This window comes from Anarrhichthys ocellatus, unplaced genomic scaffold (genome assembly GCF_004355925.1).
Source record: "Anarrhichthys ocellatus isolate YVR2014 unplaced genomic scaffold, GSC_Weel_1.0 scaffold24, whole genome shotgun sequence".
NCBI classification, from domain to species: Eukaryota; Metazoa; Chordata; class Actinopteri; order Perciformes; family Anarhichadidae; genus Anarrhichthys; species Anarrhichthys ocellatus.
This window is the reverse complement of record NW_022280054.1, coordinates 263734-288671: the sequence shown is the minus strand read 5'-3', so window position 1 is coordinate 288671 and position 24938 is coordinate 263734. Positions and strand designations below refer to the sequence as shown.

General features: G+C 41.0%; 1 protein-coding gene across 9 annotated transcripts in view; it reads left to right on the top strand.

Annotated features, from left to right (window-relative positions):
* Positions 1 to 24695, top strand: part of LOC116390669 (muscleblind-like protein 1) — a 59753-nt gene extending 35058 nt beyond the window's left edge. For 2 of the 9 annotated variants that reach the window (XR_004213185.1, XR_004213186.1), the window contains exons 3-10: positions 6139 to 6309; positions 12420 to 12638; positions 15744 to 15983; positions 17183 to 17236; positions 18110 to 18227; positions 19111 to 19140; positions 19886 to 20404; positions 21018 to 24695. Coding sequence is in view for 5 of the 9 variants with exons in the window: in XM_031860579.1 (XP_031716439.1) it covers positions 6139 to 6309; positions 12420 to 12638; positions 15744 to 15983; positions 17183 to 17236; positions 18080 to 18227; positions 19111 to 19140; positions 19886 to 19974; positions 20331 to 20387 (1008 nt within the window). In the remaining 4 variants the exon portion in view is untranslated. The other 7 variants (XM_031860577.1, XM_031860579.1, XM_031860582.1 and 4 more) reach the window with 7 other exon arrangements.
* Positions 24696 to 24938: the final 243 nt, after the last annotated feature.

Below are 24938 nucleotides of genomic sequence, written 5' to 3'. Positions count from 1 at the left end.
AATCTCCCACTTTCTGCTTTCGTACCTCTCCTACTGTCTACCCCTCTCTTCTTCTGTTCTTGTTTTTGTCTCTGTTGCTGGTCCGTGAGTGGAATGCTGCCACAGGTTTTATTCTCTGGGATTCCACAGACACATCTTTCAGAGAGCTGCCAAACTACCCGAGGCAACAACTAAGACCGACGGTTTTAGGTGTTGATCGTATTGTCCCACAGCACACACACACACACACCCCCAAATAGTAAGTCAGTGACTTCATTAACATGTGACTCAAAGTGCCTTGACCCATAATTTGCCAGATATAGTTTTACGCGTCTCATACTTTGGATGATTATTAACAGGACTTCCTAAACCTTCATTTCACTGTTCTCTAATTGCAACAACGGATGAAAATAAACCTTGTGAGACAAGAGTGACAAAGAGAAAACGTAGGGATCAATAAAAAAATACCGGGCATCACAAAAAAAAAGTGCAATAAAGTAATGCTGCAGCCTGGATCATAATTGTACAAAACCAGAAATAAAAACTTAAATAATGAAGTTTAGAAAAATGTTGTGCTTTTAGTATGCCTATGAGGAAGAAACAAAGAAAGAGAGTAGATGGATAAATGGATGACGGTCATTACAATAATGACCTGCATTTTATCGTAAGAAACACGATAAAATTTGCCCTCAAAGTATATTCAGCATTAAGATCAATCTTCTTTAGTTCACGGGGTCTGCCCATCTAACCCAGAAGAATACAATCATATCTTGGCCAAAACTATGGTCTCTTTCTTGTAAGGCATCATGTACAATTACAGACCTTTAATCCCTCTCATCCTTTTTACCACACACTGCTCTGCTAGCACACACACCATTTAGAACTTTCACATATATTGTTCAAAAATGTTACATGTAATAAATAAAAAGATAAATGTATTGATGGGTTTGATTCTTGTCTTTTGATAACTGTGGTAATTTCCAATGCAGTGCCCTTTTGTGAAAATACAGTGTATAGTGCATGGTGGCATAACTGAAACATTATACCTGCAATAATACATTTTTTTATCAAGCAGTTGCCTATTCATATATCTACGGTGCAATATTAGTATTCATTTAGAGGTGTGTTTCTGGTCAAGTAAAATCCAATATTTGGTCTAATTTTAGCTCCGTCTACACAAACTCTAGAGGGAAATATCTGGCTCTTTAGCAGGCGGCAACCTCCGGTTCTGAAGAGTGAAGCCAATGTGGAAGTGTCTTAAACTTGGATCGTCTCCAATGTCCTTCAGAGGGCGACTCCTCTGGCTGTATAAATGTCTATGAGAAAATGACCCTACTTCTCACTTGACTTATTACCCTCAGTAAACATTGTAAACATGAGTTTATGGTCTCAGTCGCAAGTCCTCCTTAATTCAGTAAATAATGGTCCCACTTAAATAGAACATAAAGCGGAGTATGCTTTAGGGCGGGCTTACCGTGATTGACATTCGTCTTTATGTCACTCCTTCGCAGACCAAATATGGTAACTTACGCTCAATGGTTGCAAAATCAAGGCCGAACTCAAGGCTTCGAAACTGCAGTCCACAAACCAATGGGTGACATCATATTATCATATTGAAAGCTTTACCACATTCACCAGCTATCACAAATCACTTGTCAGTCTGCTGTCTGCTGTTTGGCAAGTCGAGTTCTTTGGGGTTGCAAGAGCTTAAGGTTGATGAATGTTGAGACTGAACTAAAACAATAAGCTGAAAGACACTCAAATGCTCCGTTGAGCTGATGATTCTCTGAGTTTAACACTTTGACCTACTCATTACACATTTGATCCCTTGCTAATATAAAAATACTGATTTGAGCAGCTTTAAGATTAAGATTGTTTTCATGGACGGCCTCGTTGATGTAACATCCTCATCACAGAGGATTATGTGATCCTTATTAAAACCATGGTGTTGCCGAGGTCAAAACCCGCCACACGTGTGATACCTGAAACCGCAGTGAAAATGCCGCAGTGGTAATTGAAGTAACTCAAGGTTAGGACACGTACTGTATGTGTTTGTGTGTATGCCATGTATATGTAGGCACCTGGGAATTGATTTAGCTGTATTGTTCCCATTGTACTGATTAATTAATAAGCATCAATAACATTCTGCCACCCCAAACATTGTGTTTTATCATCCTAAAAAAGAAAATAAGAGTGAATGTGTGTCCAGGAGCTGATTTATGGCTGAAAGCTATCTGGTGTAATGAGGCCAAGGTTGATTTACAAGCGCAGAAAGCCCCATTCCCCATTCCCCAGCGTGTACATGCAAACACATACACTTAAGAGGGGGTCTGTGACAGCTGGTTCACTTTTTTTTAATGGCTTGCCAATTAAAAGCAAGTGAAGCTATGCTTTGCCACAGCCAAAGCCTGGCAAAAACTAATTGGTTCAAGTTTCAGAATCTATATTTGGTGATGAGACGTCGTGGAGGCTGTGTACCAAAACCTTGCCCTGACATGTTAAATCATGTTTTGTATCTTTGAATGAGGAACGAATATAATTTGTTTGGTGCAAAGGCCATGACAGCAGACCAGTCCAGACAATCACCTGAAAGGTAGGATGGGAGAGAAACCGACAGATAAGAGACAAGGAGGAAGACAGAGCAATCGAGAGAATGCGTGAAAGACAGACGTATGAAGTCTGTTAGCATATTAGCGTCCAAGCGGAGGACAGGCAGACAGGTGAAGGAGGAACAGAGTTAACATGAGTGGAGTCTGGCAGTCATACGCTCTAAGCCAGAGGGAGCACTGCTTTGGATGAGACACACTCACCATTAACCTATACTGACACGGTGTAGACAGCGGGGGAAACGGCAGAGAAAAGGGGCAGGAGAGACATTAGCAAGCAGCCAGTGATCGGTGGGGACTTCAGACTGGATTGAATTGTTCAATCAACAGCAACACAGCAATAGATAATGGGTCTATTAGCGAAAACAGTGCTGACCTTTCTAATTGCAGAGAGGAAAATCCTCATCACTTCAAGCATAACAAGTATGATTTCACCTTCATCCTCATGAGATAATGGGTTCACACCCGTGTCAACCTCCAAGGAACAAAATAATCTACAGTACGTCTTTCAAAAACATATTAATGATTATACACATTAGCAGTTATCCACATCAGATTGCACTGCATTATAAGTAAATCCACCCCACTATGTTATTGCTCCAACTACAACTGACTGAGAAGATAACCACATGAAAGCCAAGTTAAAGAAAGACATTCCCAAACAAGGCTTTTTTGATCCATCATAATGTTTTGCTTTCTCTCCTTCAAGTCTTTTTTTAGAAGTCCCTTTAGCTTTGCTGAAAGAAGATTTTAGGGCAAAAACATTCTTGTATTCTGTTGATTCAACTTCTAAACATTCATTCATTCATTGATCATTGAATATTCTTGATGCTAATTGTGGTTTTGTAACATGTTTTTCAAATGATGGAGATGAAACTTACACATTGTTCACTCTACATTTTATTTAAAAATGTTGGCATTGTTTAAAACTTGCTTATTGACACATGACAATGACACACTCATTTGGGGTCATGTTCTGGCCACCTGATGAATGTAAATGTACTATTCACGCCCGTTTGCTTTCCACTTACACCAGCTAGCCACTAACTTTGTCTGCCGTTTGGTGCTAAGCAGGTAGTGTACGGTGGGTTTTTCAGAGATTTACTTTTGCTGAAAACAATTGCCTGCTGTGGCCGAAAAAGACATGAACGGTGAAAAAGTAAAACAACAATGTAACAATTTGGGGTTCAGTGTCTTGCCCAAGGACACATCGACATGGACTAGAGGAGCCGGGGATCGAACCGCCGATCCACAGTCGCCCCTACAATGAACACCTTTTAAACATTACACAAACATCTATTAATCTTATGATCTTATATATATATATATATATATATATATATAGAAAATATTGAGTAAAGCTGCCTTAGTTGCCCATTGTAAACCAATAAAGAGATTGCCCTCAAAGAGTGCTTGGGGTATTTCATGTAAGCTCTGCATTGTCACTGTTAATCACACACACACACACACACACACACACACACACACACACACACTCTCTCGGCTGGAGTTGACATGCTAGAGTCTAGTTACCCATGGGGAATGTGCCTTGAAAAGACATTAACCAATTAGCACTGATCAATAGTCACAGCCACACAGGAATGAGCCAGCCTAGGAACATTGTTAATGTGTGCCTCTAGGCCAATCGGCAGGCTGGGAATACCATTACTCTCAGCTCTCAGCCAATGAAAACGCTGGGAGAACTCTTGACATTCTGCTGCTCTCCTTTGCAAAGTACCTTTCCTGCTGTAGCTAGGCAGAACAGGCTGCACAAGGAAATAAAAGGGAGAGATGGAGAGATACGGCGAGACAAGGAGAGGAAAGAGGGGAGGTGGGGGGAATAGAGGAAGAATGGGACAGTGCATGTGTTCGGTTGTGAAAGCAGGTGTCATAGTGGGCTGCCATGGGCAGCAGGTAATCTCACTGAGATAAGCATGACAACCAACCTTTAATTCCCCATGGAAGGTGGTCCTGTGGAGTTGTCGCAAGGTTGTTCTCCCTATCCCCATGGAAATAGATTCATATAAAAGGACTAATGGGAAGATATGGAGGGAGGATGCATTTGATGGGCGGGGGGGATTGAGGCGTGAGAAGACGAAAGAGTGAAAGCGTCACAGTCGTACTTCTACTTTGCACATTCTGCACACAGACATGAATATGTTCGCATGATCCCAGCAGCACCTCTGCACTGCAACTGTTCTGTATTCATCATGAGGAGAACAAATATTGGCATGGGGCTTGGGATGTACAGGGGATTTAGGCGGGAGGGAACGAAGGAGAAAGGGGAAGTAAAAAAAAAGAGGAGGAGATATCTAAAATATTACACCTATCCGGGGGAGTGTTCAGTGGAGCAGGCATTATAAGAGTGTAAATGACATTCCCTCCTTCTCCCCTTGGGCTGCTGGCTGCTGGATGAATATATTCGCCCACAGCTCCAAGCACCCAGACACACACTGCGCTGCTTATAGACACTAGCAGATTATCAGATAAAGTCCCATGACGTGTTTATGTTATTGTCACAGAAGTCTCATATCGATCTGGCATCACTTCTCCAGCCTGTTCTTTTTCTGAAACGATGTAAAGTATTGACTCATAAGTCGTTTGTCTCAATTGGGAGGAGATCAATAGTAATTCACTGGGGCATGTAAAACATCCAGCATCGAGTGGGACAGCTTCTAAGGTGGTAGGACGGACGAGAGGGCGGGTCTTTGCTAATTCAAATTCAGTGCAGCAGAAGTTCAGGTATTAAGCTCTTTGTCTTCCTTTGAATTTTCTGTCTTTATTTTTACTTAACAACCATTATAAAAAAAAGTGTGTTCTTGACCTTTTTGAACTTGTGCCTGTATTCCTTGTAACATAATTTATCTCAAGAAATGAAAAAGGAAAATACCTTTTGATTGAAAGAGGTCACTGCACAGGCTGAACACACGCTAAACATTATTTGACGAAGCGGCTATTCAAACGACGAGAAAATGAATCTGCTACTACTTTGCAAGAATTAATTAATACAAACAATTTCAAGTAAAAGAAATAGCTTTGGCTTTTGGACTGCTGGTCTGAAAAAACACGCAGTTTAAAGATGTCAAATTGAGATTGATGGATAGTGAAAAGTATCCATATCACCATTGGGACAGTTCATCATTCTCTCAGTCAATTTGTCTTTGTTGCTCCGTGTATTACAATCTGTTAGCAGAAGCAAATAGACAGCTCTATCTCTGCTAATTTGTCTTTCGATTGGACCTGGAGAAAAAAAAAGGAAGGTAGCGAGCGCACAACTTAGGTCATGAAGGGGGAAACGAAAGCAGAACTGATCAGTCTTTACGGCAAAGCCAGTGGCAAGGCCCAGATGTCAGGGATGTTAGGTCAGCGCCTGCTAAATCAGAGGGCAGTAGCTAGAGTCAAGGCTCATTACTTTTTTACATTAGACAACAGTTAAAGGAAACACTATTCTAATTCGCCTCTTTTCACGCCTCCATCCTCCCTATCCCTTCCTCTTCTCTTTCGCCACCCTTGTCTCCACCTACTTCCTCCTCCTCCTCTCTCACCCAATCAGGGCCGCTGTTCCAGGGAGAACTGCAAGTACCTGCATCCTCCCCCCCACCTAAAGACCCAGCTGGAGATCAATGGAAGGAACAACCTCATCCAGCAGAAAAACATGGCCATGCTGGCCCAGCAGATGCAGCTTGCCAACGCCATGATGCCCGGCACGCAGCTACAGCCAATGGTGAGAGGACACGCATGCACGCATACATACACAACTCAAATGAACATAAAGAAAAAGATTACACTCATTATCTACACACATGGGTTCATTCTCTCAAAATATATCTGTTATTTACAGAGCAGAAACCATGAATGTTTTGAACATGTTTTCATCGTTTAGAGCGGTTTCTTTTGTGATGATTGTGTTTTGGGGAAAGTCTTTTTGAGCCAGAGGGCTCAGAGACCTGCATTATTGACTGTTCCTATTATGTTTTATAGCCCAGCGCCATTTGTGGGGCATTGTTTTTTTTAACAATTACTTTAAAATAGTTTTAATATTTTAATACATACGTTTGACAAATAAGGCTAGAGAATGAAATTAAATTAGGGAACACGAAAAAAAGACAACGCATACAAATTTAGTTTGTGATTCCTGGAGCAAAACAGACAAATTCAACTAAACTTTTTTTTTTCAACTAAACAACAAAAACATTTCAATAAATATTAACATTTTAATTGGACGAACTCTGACAGATTGCTCGATATACATTATGCCGTTTAATCCGTGGTTTAAAACTGCCTGTATTATGCTTAATACACTTTTTGGGTATCATTTAATTGAATATGTTAAAGGAAAAGAGTCTATTAATGCCAGCAAAACATGAATGTAATCATTTGATCAACTTGTGGTCAGCTCTAAAGATGCTGACAATGGTTTTGACTCTGTGTTGCCTTCATTCACACCAGCCAAAATTACCAAATCTATCCTCCAACTGTGTTTGAAGAGCCAGGTTAGCAGCATCAAAATGAACCGAGCTGTTCAATTAAAGCATAAACCAACAACTTAACGTCTGCCTTCTCGTAATTATAATGGGACTATATGGCTCTCGGCTTGGGATGCTCAAAGCGCCAAAAACTAATTGAATTTGAAAAACTCAAAAGAGAAATCAAGACTCGGTTACTCAAGATAATCCACATACCCTAGTTAGCACTTTCTCCACCATGAAACTTTAGGGCCGAACTTCCCTTCAAATGATTAATAAGTCATAGTCCAATATAGTCAATAGTTTGCTGATTCATTTTCTGTCAATTGGCTAATTGATTGACTAATTGTTTCAGCACAAGTTCATTAAAATCATGTTATCCCAGATTAATCAAGCGACGTAAGAACAACGTAGCCCGGGCATCAGACACTGAATTCTTACCACACTGTGATCGATAAAGTATTACATTATTATCATCATGTAACACACCCACAAATCCATGGCTGCACACCCACACACAGACGCAGTAAATTACATTAGAAATGGCTCTGCGACTGTGCTGCATGCTCCACAGAACTTCAAGGTGATGGCCGGAGCTCCAGTCAGCCAGCTCAAATCAATCCTTCCCTGCCTGGTCCATGAGACCTTACAGAGTCAATGAGACCTGTCAGTCAGGCTTGAAGTAATTCCTCTGTCTTCTCCTCTGTCCCTTTATGTTTAAGTGAGAGCAGTGGAGTGAATTTGTCTCAGACTATTCAAAAGAGCTTCAGATGCTGCATGCATGGACACACACACACATGGACACTTAGCCGATGGCTTATCACCCTTATCTGGGGAAGAGGGGCTGAGTCGAGAGGCCCATTGAGAGGAACAGAGGAAACCATGAAAGGATTTAAAGAAGCAATAGATCTCCCTGGGACTGCAAGGCCTTCCCTTTCTGTTCATGTCATGGGGAGAGAGAAAGTAAGGAGAGGAGAGCATGAGGGAGGCAGGCTGACAGAGAAGGACACAGCAGAAGAAGAAAGGGAGGACCGAGTAAGGCAGGAAGAGATAAATGGACAGAGTAAAGACAGGTAGGAAAAGTGAAGGAGATAGGACGACAGCAGTGAGGAGAGATGGCTTTAGACCTGCACTGCAAAGAAAAGTCAAACAAACAGAGCCATGTTGTGTGCAAAGGGAATAAAAGGGTAAGATCGGGTACGAGCATTTCCAGGAATCAGACTATTCCTCCATCATTCCCTTGTGTCCTTAGCTTAGTTTCCTGCCCCCATCGCTGGTATCTTTACCCAATTATATCTGCTGCTCTCTCACTTTTTTTGTCTGTAGCTGGCAACCCTCCCTCCATCTGCGCAGGAGAACGCTTTCATTTCACGCATGGAACTGTGCAGAGGGTGAAGTAATTCAGGCCCCTTACAGCCGTCTGTGAGTGATGGTGCTCGTGATGCTTTTTATTCGAGAGTCAACGTCAGCGGACAGCCCACATGACAATTATATCGACACAGTAACATTTCACTCACTCATTCACTCACACACACTTTTGGTGTACTTGTTTGGTGCAGATAGTTCATAGAAATAAGTGAATTAAAACCATAAAAGCCACAAGGGAATTCTTACGTCTGTATGGTTATATGTGTTTGTTTGGGTGGGGGGTGAGCAGGGAGGTAGGCTAGTGTTTAAAATGGTTGCACCAAAGTCCAGAGTGTGCACAGTGTAGATAAAATACTGTCGCAATCCAACAAATCTGAGGTCAGGTTTCTTCCTACTGGTTAAATGTAATGGACTTAAAAGGAAATCTTTTGTTGACATTGTGCATATTTTGCAAAATATTTGCTCAAACTTAGGCTTCAATAATATATAAAATGTGTGGCTTTATTCTACAACTTTAAAGATTGTGACATTTATGAACGCTGTGGTCTCAATTTAATCAAGCTAAATGTTGTAAATATGGACTGCTTGTTAGTTTCAAATCACACAGTAAAAAACTAAATCACACTTGGCATATACAAAATTGAAACAGCTCTAGCTGATCACATTGCTTTTGATCTTTCTATTTAAGTCTTCGAGACAAGTTGAGTTATTTGGTCTCGATCAGATACCCTCATAGCGTTCTGTTGTCACATAACATTATAATACAAGCCATCTTTGATTTTTAAATCGTAACATATGTGATCTAAATTGAGTGATCATTCTGTATAACATGCTTTTCTAATTCTGATTGAAGGTAGATAAAAGGGTAACTCTTTGTAACTAAAAGATTGTCTGAGAAAGAGCTACACAAACATCACTGCAGCAACACAAACTGCTGACAGGAGACGTGCAGTGTGATGTTTTTCTGTTCCTACTGTGTAAATCTACTTTGTTTAACATAACTGCTTTCAATCCATTCCGATTGTGATTTAAAGCAAGAATCTGCATTGTCCTATCATCACTGGCAACGATTCAATGCCAAGTGAAGAGACATTCAGATCACAAACTTCTTGCAGGATGACATCAGTGTCTCATGAGGGTCTTTTTTACTGACAACATATAAACCTTGAGCTTCGAATATCTCAGCACCTTGAGAGAAATACATCTACTTTTCCAGAGTACCTTGTGATAGAACATAATTCTTCAGACATTCCAGAGGGGAGCACTGAAAGAATTTAAAAAGTCCACGCCGCAGTGAAGAGGTTTTTTTGGGAGGAATGTAGCTGTCCACAGCCCTGGCTGCCGCTGCTCTATTACTCACTGTGTCCTGTTGGCAGGGGTACAAGAGACAATCCTTTGACTGGGGCTGAGGTCAGGAACATGCAGGGAAAACTTGCACTGCGCAATGTCAGCTAGCATACTCCTTAGCCTCCCTCTCAGTCTTTCAAACTCCAGTAAAGCACATGTTTGTACAGTAAAGGACTTCTTCCCCTAATGTGTGAAGATCAAATCATGACAGAGTCTTTGGCACAGACTATACAGGGAGATTTGTAATCGAGGGCCTGAGCACCAGCAAAAAAAGAAAATCCCCTGGTGTATTCCAGACACTGGTGGTGGCTGATGATTCTGCTCAGACTGGAGGCTGAGGAAATGATATGTTTGATGGTGATGGAGGGGCGCATAACAGCAGTATTACATACTAAAAGCAGAGAGACGATCATATTTCAAAAAGAGACAGCAGCAAGATGATAAGCTAACAATGTAGATGTGTCTCTGTGCTATTGGATAGAGGAGACCAGCTGATATCATCATTAATAGCCCCAAACAATGACAGCAATGGAATTATGAGTGAGCATCCGTGTGAGGGAGTGAATGGCAGGATGTATGAGAAATAAACTACAGGCCTAGGTATGCAAAGGTATTGTCTCCCTGATTGAACGCTAGTAACTAAAGGAAGAAAAGATAATTTATTATAAACAGATGATGTGTGATGATGACAGAGTCTTTGGTGGTTAGACTCTACAGAGAGTAAAAAAAAGAAGAAGACCAGAGCCTGATATTTACCCCAAAAGGAATGCTTACTCACCAAACAGGAAGTCAAATCCACTTCTGTAGTATTTCCACTATGTTGTTGTCTCTAGGACCACATGTTGCCATGATGACTCATGTTAAAAACAATATCAGCCACACGCCATCACATGTGGATGACGTGAATGGAATGCAGAGGTCAGCTATGACCAAAAAAAGAGCGTAGGACCTCTGCATTCAGAGGAGACAGTAAGCAGTAAGGTAGCCGTGAATGAAGAAAAAAAATCCACCTACATTTGTATGCACGTGTATGTATAATCTCAGCAAGGCACATTGACAGGGCACGATTGCGTGATTCTTTCACATTAATCTTTAAGAGGAGTGCTTTTATTGAGGATGACGACGACTGATTGACGCATAAGTGAGGCTTGCTTGAATGAGGTCAACATGATCCCGACGACTGACTTTAAGAGCTGTGCTGAGGTGGATGAATTCTGTGCATGTCAAGAATTGATAAGGTAAACTTTGCTGATAAATTAAACAATAAAACATAAATAGAAACCTTGGAATTTGTTGATTTTACCATGACAATTTCTGCAAGTTTCAAATCACGTGAATCAACATAGGGCTTTAAATGGTACAGGAATTCTATTTGTAGGCTAGGACAGCATGATGTGTTTCTATGGGAATTTAACAAAGCAAACACTGGATATTTCAATACCCTTATGAAACAATAGATACGACCCAAATGCGTCTTTCTGATATGCCTTAATGCATTAATCAAGTCTGATACCCGTGTAGTAGAGGTAAGCCGAGTCCCGCCGCTATTAGAGTATTTACGGTAATAGTTTCCCTGGCAAACATGGGACGCTGAGTGAATTAAATAACGTTGAAACCTCGAAACTTTTGAAATAGCACACTGATCACAATTACTGGATGGGGCCACCTGATTTATGTCTTTACTTTGGGTGTTGAGCGGCATGGACTTGCATCCGGGGCTCATGCGTCGGCTGCAACGAGGAGGAGGCCTGGTGGCGACGAGAGAGCCAGAGGCTGGAAGACAATCACTCCTGAGGTGTGCATGGACAGCTTTGCTGGATTTAGCCTTAGACTGCATGGTGTACAGAGTGACCTGGAGTAACCGATGAACTTGTTTGTGCAGGGAAACGCGTGGTAGAAGACTGTGTCTCCTCTGCTGAGGAATTGGACATAAACTGTGTTATAACAGGAGACTGGCAAAAAAGGTCAACGTGGACGTTAGCCATTCGCGTCGGTTCGTACCGAAAGCACAGACACTGGACTGATGAAGAGCGCGTGTATCAGCAGCATGAACGGAGCCCACTGTAGGCAGAGAGACGATCATATTTAAAGATAGACAGCAGCAAGATGATAGGCCAACTATGAAGGAAGGTCACTGCGCTATTGGATAGAAGAGAGCTCTCCGATGAGATCAGCTGATAGCATGATTGACAGCCCAAAAACCATGGTAGCGATGAAATTATGAGGGAATATGCGCGAGGGGAGTGACTGGCTGAATGTATGAGAAATAAACTACAAGTGAAGTCTCCTTGACTGAGTTTACGCTAGAGCTTCATTACTCCTGTGTGCGTAATGCATGTAGGGAACTGGTGACACCACATAGGTCTCCTTTATGTGTTCTCTCAAATGAAAGACACATCCCCAACCACAGTTCCTGTCCTCTACTTGGCTATTGCTGATTGCATACTTATTTCACTTTCATCTTTTATCACATATCATCAATCAGTAATTTGAGTAGGATTGAGGAAGGATGGCAATACGCTTTCTGGTAGATGTAAGTCAATATTCAACATTTTCTTCCGTGAAAACATTGTGACAAATCTGAGTGAGATAGTTTTGCTCAACTTTTTAGCTCAATTTTGGCCAACTCTCTCATTTTGCTTTTGCCCCACAGCCCATGTTTTCAGTCACACCCAGCCTTGCAACCAATGTCAATGCTGCTGCGGCAGCTGCCGCTGCATTCAACCCCTACCTTGGCCCTATGTCGCCCAGCCTGATGCCCGCTGACATGCTGCAAAGTGGCCATGTACTGGTCACCAGCAACCCCAGTGTCCCCGTACCAGCTGCTGCTGCTGCTGCTGCACAGAAACTCATGAGGACAGACAGACTGGAGGTGAGCAACACATGCATTCACACACATAGAGGCACAGAAGAGGTTAAATGTGACTGCACGAGCACACCCATAGACCACACAGATGAGAGGATTTGCATAATTGTTTTTTTTCCTTACTTTTATATCAGTCACAGATTATAAAATAGATTAACAAAACTCTAGTAAACACTGCACCCGGTGAGGCTCTTTTTTACCAGCTTTGCAAACAGATTGAGCTTTGAAATGTGGGCTTTGCCTATTTGAATATTAAATGCATTGCTTGGAAAGTCTTGCCTCAACAGTTTCCATTTGTAGACTTTAATTATGTATCTGGTACAGAGTTTCTGTTACAGTAACTACATCCCATTACCATAGTACAGTCATTAGCCAGACTTAAGCAAAGAGAGAGATAGACGTTAATGAGAGTATACAAACAATACCGTTGTTGATGCTGCATCCCATCAACAGGCAGGAGGCAGCATTGTTTGGCACAAGCTCAAGTTATACTGTATCAGTGTGTACATTTCAGGAAAAAAAACAATGTTTTCTGTGAAGGCCAACAGTCATTTGAAACCTGATGAGTGGCACTCCTCTAGCTGTGTTCAGATAATCATTAATTGGACAGTCAGTCAATCTCATCCATTATGCAGCCCCGCCCGGGAAACGCTCGCAGCGGAGTAATGGGGAAATCGTTGGAGGCAGGCAGGAGGCATGCCGGAGTGTTAGGAAGGTTACATTTAAAATGTAACGTTAGGTAGCTGGGTAATTAATGGGGGTGAGGCTGAGGAAGTCTCTGGGCCCGATGAATGAGTGGATGACATGCAGAGCGAGGGAATGGGTCAATGAGAGGAGAAAGAGATGGAGGGGTAGAGAAGAAATACATTTTTAGACCTGTTGCGGTCATCAGGGGAGCGGTTGGGGCAAGAGGAGTCATGACTGGTTATAGAGGTTGAGGCCATTTGGAGGCAAGAAGTTATTGTTGAAATAGAGCGTGCAGGTCTCGATTCAGGCTGGGATTCAAACAACTGCCTGCCGAAAGATTGATAGCATTCCACGGCAAAGTCCAGTAAACATATATTTAATATTTAACAATCAAATGCAATAATTGGGGCTAGAAAAAAAATCTGCTCAAGATATCTGCCCAGTGGTCAGCAGCTGCTGGTGAAGTGTTTTGATTGGGAGACATCATACCCTAGCCTAATTTATCAGGAACTAGGTTTGCTAAAAATATCTAAGTGAAAAGGGCCAGACATATTCTAGTTTCTAGTGTGTGTCGTTCAAAATAAACATAGCTGGGATTCTGTGGACCTACACACACACACACACACGCACACACACACACACACACACACACACCAGTGAGTAGATATGTCACGGGCTATTTCCTTGAGGCTGAGAGAAATTCCTATTTTAGAAAATAATGCTCCAGACTGTTTTTCGCGAGAGAAACATTTTCCGGCAGTCTCTCTGTCTCTGCCTCTGTCTTTCATGGAGCTACACTGCGGCCGCTCGGCATGCATACAGTCATAATGTTGCTTACCTGAAACCATGGTGATGTAAACGGCCCAGACAGAGGGACAGTTACCATAGGGACATAAATATGATTAACAGGCCCTTTATTTGTTTGTGCAACTAAGCACGTAGCTCTCTCTAATGCATGATTAACCACTGTTAGGAAAAACACACTGCTCTACACCTGGTGCAGAGAACATCAAATTGCTTCCGTTTAGTTTTACCTTTCGTCTCAAATATTTTTTTCTTCTCAATGCCAGCCATACTCACTCGATCCCAAAGACTCTCACTCTGTCTCCTTGATCCCCATCTGTCTGTCCTTTACTCTTTATTCATCAACCACACTTACATTTTCGTCTCTCTCCCTTGTTTCCTCTCTCCCTCCCTCCCTCACCCACCTCTCCAACATCTGCCTGACAACAAGCCAGTCTCTCTCTCTCTCTCTCTCTCTCTCTCTCTCTCTCTCTCTCTCTTCTTCTTCTTCTTTTTATTTTTTCATTTCTTTATTAATAAGACCAGTAGCAGCAGTGGTTGGGAATTAATGTGTGTGGGCGTGCGTGTGTAGGAGCACGTTCACATGTGACTTTGTGAGTGCGTGAGGGAGGTGCCCACGAGACAGAAGAGACAGACAGACAGACAGACAGACAGACAGACAGACAGAGGGAGAATCCGGCCCCATCGCTCACACAGAATCGGTGATTGCGGATGATGAGCCGTCATGACGGGAGACGGAGCAGGGTTAGTTTGTAGATTACACTGTTCGTGGCCTTTTGTCTGACAGCCGTTACACCACAAGTCACATCCTCTATGCATGCAGACAGTGAGTCTGGTAAACATTTGGCAAATGGCTTGTTCTGTTACAATAACTGATAGGTCGATACCACGTACCATGAAATTACATTTCAATTGGAGTAGGATAGGATTCTGAGTGCAATCTGGACTCAGTGGTGGCTGCCAGTGCTCAAACACAGATCTTAAGTTATTGCAAAGCCATTAACACGTCAAAAAAGCTGCCTCATAATTTATATGTGCACTCACCTTGCGTGTGCGTGTGTGTGTTATTATTTGTGGGCTGGTGATTACGTCAGCTGCAGCCTCCCTTAAGGGTAACCAACCAGCCTCATATTTCCCATGAGCCACGTAGAGCCCCGACATTCAGGCTGAGGCAATCACTTTCCCCAACTGTTCATGCAGATGCTGCCCCCTTCTGTCTTCATGAGGAAGAACAACAACACAGCTTATTTGAATAATGGATAAATGGTGTGTGATTGATGAGTCTGTAAACGCTGGTTATGATCCGTTCTGCTTATCAATCAACAGTAATGGCCGTACCTGTCACTGAGATTGGTTAGGTCTGTCTGGTAAAGTTATTGTCAAGTTCTAAAATGACTTAACAGATTGATTACTTCATCAAATGTGACGTAAAGTGAAAAGTAACTTCATAATGTGTGTGTAGGTCTGCTGTTTGTTGGCAGTTATGTGTGTGTGTGTGTGTGTGTGTATGTGTGTGTGTGTGTGTGTGTGTGTGTGTGTGTGATTTAGGCTTGTAGTCTCATCGTCGGGTAAACAAAATAAAAGTGAAACGTGTTTGTTTATGTGTTTTTTGTGCGCCAGGTGTGTCGGGAATACCAGCGGGGTAACTGCACACGTGGGGAGAACGACTGTCGCTTTGCCCACCCTTCAGATAGCACTATGATCGACACCAACGACAACACAGTCACTGTGTGTATGGACTACATTAAGGGCCGCTGCTCGAGGGAGAAGTGCAAGTACTTTCACCCTCCGGCTCACCTGCAGGCCAAGATCAAAGCCGCCCAACACCAAGTCAACCAGGCGGCGGCTGCTGCAGCCATGGTAGGTATCTGTCCACAGATTACAGCACCAATCAGGACTCAAAATAAAGAACGTGTACTGTATCATAGCATCCTGGGAAGCCACAGGAATCCTTATCAGCTAAAACAAACACGACCTCCACGTGAGCACATACAGTATACTGGAAACCATCCTAATTGGGCCTTAATTTGATGGATGTAGTTGTTTGAGAAGACCTTCCAGCCTGTGCTTTTACTGAACCTCCCAGCACACATCCCAGTCTCCTCTTTTCCCGCTCTCTTCAGCTCTGACCCAATACGCACCATGAAGATACAGGGTTGATGTGTGCTTTGTTAGCAGCAGGCTGTAGTATGTGGCTGAGCCTACTGCTCCCCTCCTCCTGCTCATCCTTGTTTTGTTGCTTTGTTAGTTGCATATTTTTGCTGTTGTTCGCAGTCAGGAGTTACATTTTTGCTGAAACTGGGAAGGCTGCAGTTCATTTCAACCTTGTCTCTGCAATGCAGTAATACGTTTCAATAGAGGGACACAATGAGGTTTTGCTCAGCCAAATTCTGTAGATGACAGTATGCAGCAGGTATTCCAGAAAGGAGGGTAAGCTTGATTTCAGTTGACCTTTCACGTTAAAGCCAGATTAGGCATATTATGATCACCCCTGCCTCCATATTTGACCAATAGAGTCAGTAATATCTGCCCTTTTTAGCCTCTACTCTCTTTTAAATGTTACACCTCGAGAGCAGATTAAACCCTTTAATTCTGCTTGTATGGCATTTGAAATGACGTCACTGGTGAAAATGCTATATTTACAATGTGGCTACAGACTTGGCTAAATTATCTTAAGTATTTGTTGTTTTAAACCTGGATTGCCTTAGATTTGAATTTAACTAATGTGGTTAATTGGCTGAACCAAAACACCATTACCTTCAACTCTAGGTTGATAAAACCGAATTTTCTTCCGACAACAAACTATGTCAAGGGCCATAATTCTTTTCAGTAACCCTACAGCCATTAATGTGCACGTCTTAGTCTTGTTATTGTTGTATATTGCATTCCAATGATTGGTTTTTATTTGTTTGTTTTTTTGTTTTTTGTTTTTTTGTTTTGTCTCACCAACCCACACTGCACTGCTGCCCCCATGATGCACCTCCGCTTACTGGTTTATGTTAATGCGCTTGAACCCCATTGGCCCATTGCCATCATGTGCTCGCTGCCTGCTAATTAAGACTCAGTCGGCTGTCAAATCACTGAAGCGACCCCTCGACGCAACTTTTGACCTGGTACTATGACCTTTCACCTTTTAGCTTGGCATGTAGCTGTGGTGTAGTAGATATACCTTTGTAGTTATCAAACAAAGGATGTAATGATGAAACACTGAGGGGTGATGAACTGATTGTAGCCATATGTCTTGTAGCATACTTTTTTCTTTTTTTTTTAAATGCATAATTGAATCTTGTTTTAAAACCAAAAAATAAAAAGCCTTAGATAGGAAATCCCCTACATTTTCCACTGGCAGTGGTCAGTTCATCACCTTAAGTGCATCTCAAAAGAAAATAATTGGTGGCATGAATTGTAATATTTTAGTCTCTAATAATGTTTGGTAGTCTTTGCATGATTCTGTCACTTCCCATATTGCATGTGTAATTGTTGAAGAGGTGTCTTAACATGGCTTATAGTGTACTATTATCATGGAGCTGGCAGTGCAGCTTTCCCTAACTACATCATTCCTGTTGTTGATGGTCCAACAATCAATACAACTAGTATCATAGTTGTCATTATAGTTATCATAACAGAAATATCTAGTTATTCCTCAGCCTGCAAAAAAATTCATTGTATGTACCTTTTTATTTTAAGGTCAGTGACATTGTGCTGAGAGTGTTTTTTTTGTTGTTGTCATTACCAAGATAAATGTCAGTTTGTCAGCTAGCACCACGGCCCTGTCTTGCTCTGACAGAGGTAGTGCAGTTCATTGCTTGCTTGCAAGTGTTTGTAACAGCTGCTTTGGAAGGGGAACTTTATCGTCTAATGAAATTCTTTCTTCTCTCTGTCCTGAATGTCACTGCTACCATCCTTTTGGTTCCCCTCACTCCCATCCCTTTATTTTGATGTTGTCCCCTCTTCAGGGGCTCCCTCCCTTGCCTCCTTTACCAAAGAGACCTGCACTTGAAAAACCCAACGGTGCCACCACTATGTTCAACGCTGGTGTATTCCAGTACCAACAGGCCCTGGCCAACATGCATTTTCAGCAGCAGGCTGCCTTCATACCATCAGGTAAGGCCCGAGCTGCCTTTAACCCATGGTTGTGGCAGTGATCTCATCGCTATTGGCTGTCAAATCTTGGCTGTTGTTTGTCACAACTGATTATGTTTTGGCATCAGCAGGGAATGGCTGAATGATTGTGTGATTTCGTTGTTGGTGACAAGATGGAACAAACTTGCATGGACTTAACTACGCATGTATGTACAGCATTAGTGTAGGTTGAGTAGCAGAAGTCTGTGTTGTTGTTGTTGTTGTTATTGTTAATGATATTATGCTCTTTTTTGTATGTATATTCTTTAGTATATCAACTTAGCAAATTCACATTGTGTTAAAAATGGTCTTTGTATCTATAGTCTATATTCTGTTGTACCATGTTATTAATGGTACAGTATGCACACACAACTCCTCTCTGGCCACTGTATAGTCTTCATACACTGTGTCCCATTTTCTCATCTGTCTCATATGTCCCACAATATTGGACTGTTAGGTCGCTGCAACAATTGAAGGACTCTGAAAGCAGGTCATTCAAAGCTACTTCTGTGCAAACAGCTGTTACGCTGCTGACAGGAAAATGGGACCTCTGGTAGTGTTTAATTTCCCCTTCCAGTTAACGGAGCAGTGAGAGTTGAGAGCCAGAGCTTTATATTTCATGCATAAGTATGTGTGGTTGCAGCAAGTCAGATGTGTAGCAAAGGAATGATTATTAATGTGTAACGTTATTAATAATACTCAGTATATAATCAGCTATATCATCATAGTAAGGAAGCCAGCAGGTTAACAGTAAAAGAGCACAGGTAAAGCCAATATGTCTGACTTTATAACACTTGTAATGGGTTTTCTTGATTTCTTCTCCTCCCTATTCACTCCACTCCCTGTTGAAATGCATGATGGACAGGCTCGATATTGTGCATGACACCTGCAACAGGTAGGTGCCAGCTTTCCTTACTGATTATCTTTGAGCCCATTGCAGTCACTCACACGTGTCATTCAACTCACCACATAATGCGAGCACATTCTCCATTTTGGTGAATTTAGACTTTGACATTAGCCTAAAACGGCATAGGTAATCTCTTTTCAATAAGGCCAACAGTGTTGTTGATAAAAATGTGAATTGTACATTCTGAATTTAATTGTGTCATTTCAATTGTAGGTAATGTGTTTTATTGTGCTCTGCAATACATTTCTGTGGTATGGAGTGAACCCCTTTTTGCAGTTAGTATTGGTAGTGGACGTAGTGGTAGATGTAGAAGTTATTGAATGTTAAATACAACAATATATTCATTGTAGTCAAAATAAATGATGAAATTAAATGAAAGTTTCCTTTTAAGTGAGGTAAAACAAAAGCCAATAAACTAGCCTGTTCAGAGATACTGCCACCTGAATTTATCTATTTTGCACTCTCCAAAATAGCCATTTAGCTTCGTTGCATCCTAAAGAATGTCTCTGATGTTTCTTCTCCTTCCTCCACAACACGTATGTTTCTGTTCTCATTTCTTGAGTAATTGTGAAAAAGAAAAGTAACGATCACTAGAAAATATATTTGATTTAAAGCTATTTAAAACTAGCCACGGATTTCCTCATGTTATCAGCATTCTATAGACAGAAGTACAAATGAAGTATTAACATAAAAGAGCTTTAAATTAACCGCCTGTGTGATCTTTGCCTCCAAGTACCCATGATGCACGGTGCTAATCCAGCCGTGTCTGCAGCCGCCACATCTGCCACAAGTGTTCCCTTTGCAACGGCAACAGCCAATCAGGTTTCCTCCACCCTGCATTCTCCCTCTATTTCTTTTTTTCCACTTCTGGTGATAAGGTCTGACTTTTCAGTAGCTGTCAGTTTTCCTTTTTAATCTTATGATTCCCATTTGCCTCTCCATTTGCAAAATGCATGAATGGTGCACATGACTCATCTGCTAGGTTTTCAGAGTGTCTATAACTGTGATTATTTAGATAGTTACAATGCTTATCTTTATTATCAATAAATGTTGAAGCGCTGTTTGTTCTCATTTCAACTGATGTTTGTGTCTCCCTCCCTCTTTGCCCCCCTGTTTATTTATTTCTGTCTTTGCCTTTCCCCTCCCCCTCTCATTTTCTATTTTCTCCTCTCAATCAGATTCCAATAATATCTGCTGACCATCTGACCAGTCACAAATATTTGACCCAGATGTAGGAGTCTTAATCAGAACAGTATGTACTGCACCTCCGTCTAACATCACACACACATTGCATTTGGACCATGCACGGTGTGCTACGTTTTACCCAAATAGCTTTTATGTGAAGGATTTGCCACGACTGCATTTTTTTTTTTTGCAGCTGACAAAGTTGTTTGTTCTGGCTTTTGCCATTATTCATTTTTATTGTTATTATTATTGTTGTTATGTTATTATTTCTATTTATTTTTGAAAAATCAAGTAACATAAAACTGAAAGGAATAATTTGCTTTCATGTAGAGTTCGATGAAAAGATTGATAGCACTCTCAAATACTAAATATGAAGCTACAGCCATCAGCCGCTTAGCTTAGCTTAGCTTAGCTTAGTTTAAAGACTAGAGCAGGGGGCACAGCTAGCCTGGCTCTGTCTAAACGTAACATAACCCACCTACCAGCACCTCTAAAACTCACATTAACATGTTATATGTTGCTGGTTTAATCCGTAGAAAAGCTGATATGTAAAAATACATAATTTGCCTTTGGTGTGAACTCAGAGGCAGATTTCAAGACAATAAGAAACATCTAAACCAAACAGCTTGTCCTCTTGCCTCACATCTGTTTTCTTCCGTGTTTTGTGATCTTCTTTCCAGATGGAGCTGGAGCGCGCTGCTGTCGAGTCCAAGATTAGCGGTCACCCCTCATGCCTGTAACATTAAGAGCAAAACTGAGAACCACATCTAAATTGGTTTGGGATAAATCTGCATGTTAATATAGGAGGCACAGTTTGTAAGGATTATTTTCATGTGTACTTCATGCACACTATTACCCAACAACAGAAAAGAACATCATTTGCATTAAGGACTGCCTTTCGCTCTGTGGAGGCAACTAACCTTCATTCACCGGACACACTTTGAATGTTAACATGAGGCAAAAGAGTGGAGTAGTCGTCAATAACATCGACTGGATTGGTACGTCCATTGACCAAGAATCATGACGTGTTGTTTTTTTTTGTTTATGGGTTGGTGGTCTTTGACCTATATGTGTTCAATTTGCTCACACAAAGGTGCACCGTGTATTTAATTTGAGGTAAAAGAAATGAATGATCTGACGGAATCACATATGCATGCACAACGACTTTATTTATGATTTCATTTTTTTAAACCAGAGATAAGGGAAATGATATGAGTGCGCTCAGAGGCAAAATAGCAACTGAATGTCTGTAAGGCGTCTATCAAACCCTTGTAGCCTACCTTTCTATCTCTTAAGCACATGTATTTAACCTTGCAGGCATCCCTGTAAAGTGCCATACATCTCAAAAACACATGAATGGTATTAAAGCAGTTCTACGAAGTGTTAAACCCAACAATTCCCTTTAATACGTCTATTTTGTCTCTTGGACAGCATGTAGTGTACACTATTGTGACCTTTCATTACCTGTGATTCCCAGTAGCACCACTGGTGACTAGATAACCTGCCCCAGATTGTCTGCTTTACTCAAATCTTCTACTGAATGAATCTGGGTTTTTTCTTTTTGAGGGGGGGGGGGGTTGTGTCAGACTTTGTTGTTTTGTTGTTGATATCAGTTGTTTGGACAGGAAATGCCTGGATCTCTCTGTGGGGTCTTGGCCTGTGCGGGAGACCAAAAGCTCATATTGATGAAGATGTTGCGATGAATAGATCTGAAACAACAGGGCGATCGGTTGGTATCCGAACTGCTGTGAGAACGAAGTCAAAATCCACGATGCAACTGGTGATGGATTTGTATGACCTGATTTGTTTTTCATTTGTTTTGCATATTTTAAGGCAAATTGCCAAAGTAGAGATGTAGTGTATATAGTCTGACATATTTAAAAAATATTTGTTGAATACCTGAGAGCTGTTATCAGATTGTCAGCCAAAGTCTTTTTGTGTCACCGTTACTAGATATCGTGGGTAGACTAGTGAGACTAAATTTAAAAAATGTGTGGTGCCTCACAAGTGGGCCCAAAGTAGGATCGGGTGTATAGAGTAGATCTCTAGAAGTCTTTGTTTTTGTTGTGTTCTGGGTGATCTTGAGGCATATTTCATCGGTGGATAGTACAGGGACAGTGGTAAGAATATAAACGATTGTATTACTCATCCAAAGCCTTAGAATGTACCATCGGGTCAGCACAATGCAACATGCCATTTTGAACCATCCAGTTGCCTAATCCACGCCATATTAACTTACACACACACACACAGAGCACTATGTTATTGTCAATTTCTGGTGTTTTACTTTATTCTGTTTGATGATATTTTGATATTTAGTTCGGATTTTTAGTTTTGCTCATTATATGTATCATTCTTATAATGAACATGAGGTTTAAAAAAAAATGGTGTGTTTGTGTGTTCCTTGTGCACAGTTTCATGAAATTCCATGTAATGTTCATTTTAGTATGATTATGATTGTAAAGTCAATATTTTCTACGTTATGCATATTGTTGAACCGTATGCATATTGTTCATTTCTCTAGTCTATTTGTGTTCTTTGAACAAAAATGTTTTATATGAGTATCTAGTGATGAAATAATAGAACAGAGAGGCTAAGTTGTCACTGTGGCAACCATCGCCGATAACTGAGTAATATTTTAAGGATTGTAAGGTTTGTAACTGGTCATACAAGAAAAAAAAAAGACTTGTAAAAATATAGTTCTTAGATGTTTAGAGTAAAGATGTTATTTTCTACTGTATCCATTTCAAATAGTAAATATTGTTTTAATATTTTTACTCTCCCTGGAAATTGGGCCATGTTGGAAAACAAGCTGCATATTTGATCACTTTTTGGGGGCGTCGCTGGCGGGGTCAGGTGAACGGGGTGAGTAGGGAGCTGAGTCTGCACACCCGTCTCTTACTTAGCCAACTGCAAACAACAAGGGAGGGGATGGGGAATCCTGAGGCGATAAAGGTGATAAAGGTTGACTTTTTTGCACTTCTGTACATAGTCAAAAAAGAGAGATTCATGTATATTGAGATCTTATTTTGAATAAAAAAAGTATGTCTATAATGACACGGAATTTTGCTAGGATAACAAAAAAAAAAAAAATCTTATGAAAGGCTGAACAAAATTGCTTGCATCAAAAGGTCACTGAGTTCTCACGCTCCGACCCCTTTCAGAAAAGGCCGAGTGTTGCTCTTCTTTTTTGTCAGCAGCTTGTAGTTTGCCAGGTAACCTTCCGGAGGAGGCGTCCACTACCCTCCAGCGTGAGGGCCTGACTGGGTTTGTCTGGTCCCCTAACCCGCCTGTACTGACAGGTCTGTGTGTCATGGCCACGCCCTACCAGGCCCAACCAATCACAACACGTCCTGTCTCCTCACTTAACTCAGAGAGGAATGCATGCTAAAGGAAATACATATACCGTTGAAAAAGAATCACAGCAGCAATATTGATTAAGAAAATATGTTACACAGAAAGATGTATTTACAGTATACAATATTCTATCAATGTAATTGAATAAAATATATATATAAAAATACAAAAATAGAATAGTGGTTTATTTAAAAAAAAGAAGAAAAAAAAGATTCCTGAGAACATACTCACTACAGTTTTACCACTTGGAGAGTACAAGCAACACAAACACCATAGCTTATAAGTATGTTCTTTATGTTTATGTAAGCTGTGCTTCTAGTAGATGAAACTGACCAAACAGGAATATAGTTCAACATCAGGTGAAATGTAAGAATCATTTCAGATTGAAATACTGTTTTGTGGTTTGGTCATTAAGTCGTTCGTTTGAAATTGTGTCCTGATCATCTTTGTCATCTCTCATCTCCTACAAGCACGCATGCTTACGTTTATGATATAATGTAAACTGAACTCTTTTTTTTTTTTCATTTCTTGTTTGTTTTCTCTGCTCGTAGTGCCAATATGATGTATTCTGTCTTCTGCTGCAATTACTTTTGCTTGTTTTATTGCTCCAGGCCCCTTGAAAGGACGTGTCATGTTTAAATATACCGGCCACCTCATCTGAAAAGCACCTGTAGAGAACATCTCTGATTGCCACAGTCTAAAGCCATAAAATATAATCTCATCAGAACGAAATGTGTGTGAGGAAATCAGAAATGAAATCGAGGTAGGAAACGGCACCTTCTGAAGCTGGTATGTTCGCTGGGGTTTTATAAACTACATCGTGTAATAATTAAAGTCGTGAATGTAGCTAATATAACCTGTGTGCTGCACCAACTTTGATGGATGTCTGTGGTTAAGAGAGAAAAAGTTCTTGACACATTTTTCCACGGGGCCTGCATTGCTATATTTGATTCTTGCTGTTATGAATTTAAAAAAAAAAGTAATAAAAATTTACAAATGAACTGAGGAAATTGCTTTGTACATAATTTCATACATATGGGATTTGTAGCTAAATGTTGTTGTGTTGAATTAAAGTAATAGTTCCACATTTTATAAAAAGATTTGCTTTCTTGCCAAGGGTTTGATGAGAAAGTTGATAGAGCCCTCATACCGTTCATATAAAACTGCAGCCAATAGCTAGTTAGCTTAGCTAAGCAGAAACACAGGGATACAATTGGACATAACCACCACTTCTCATCCAAGCA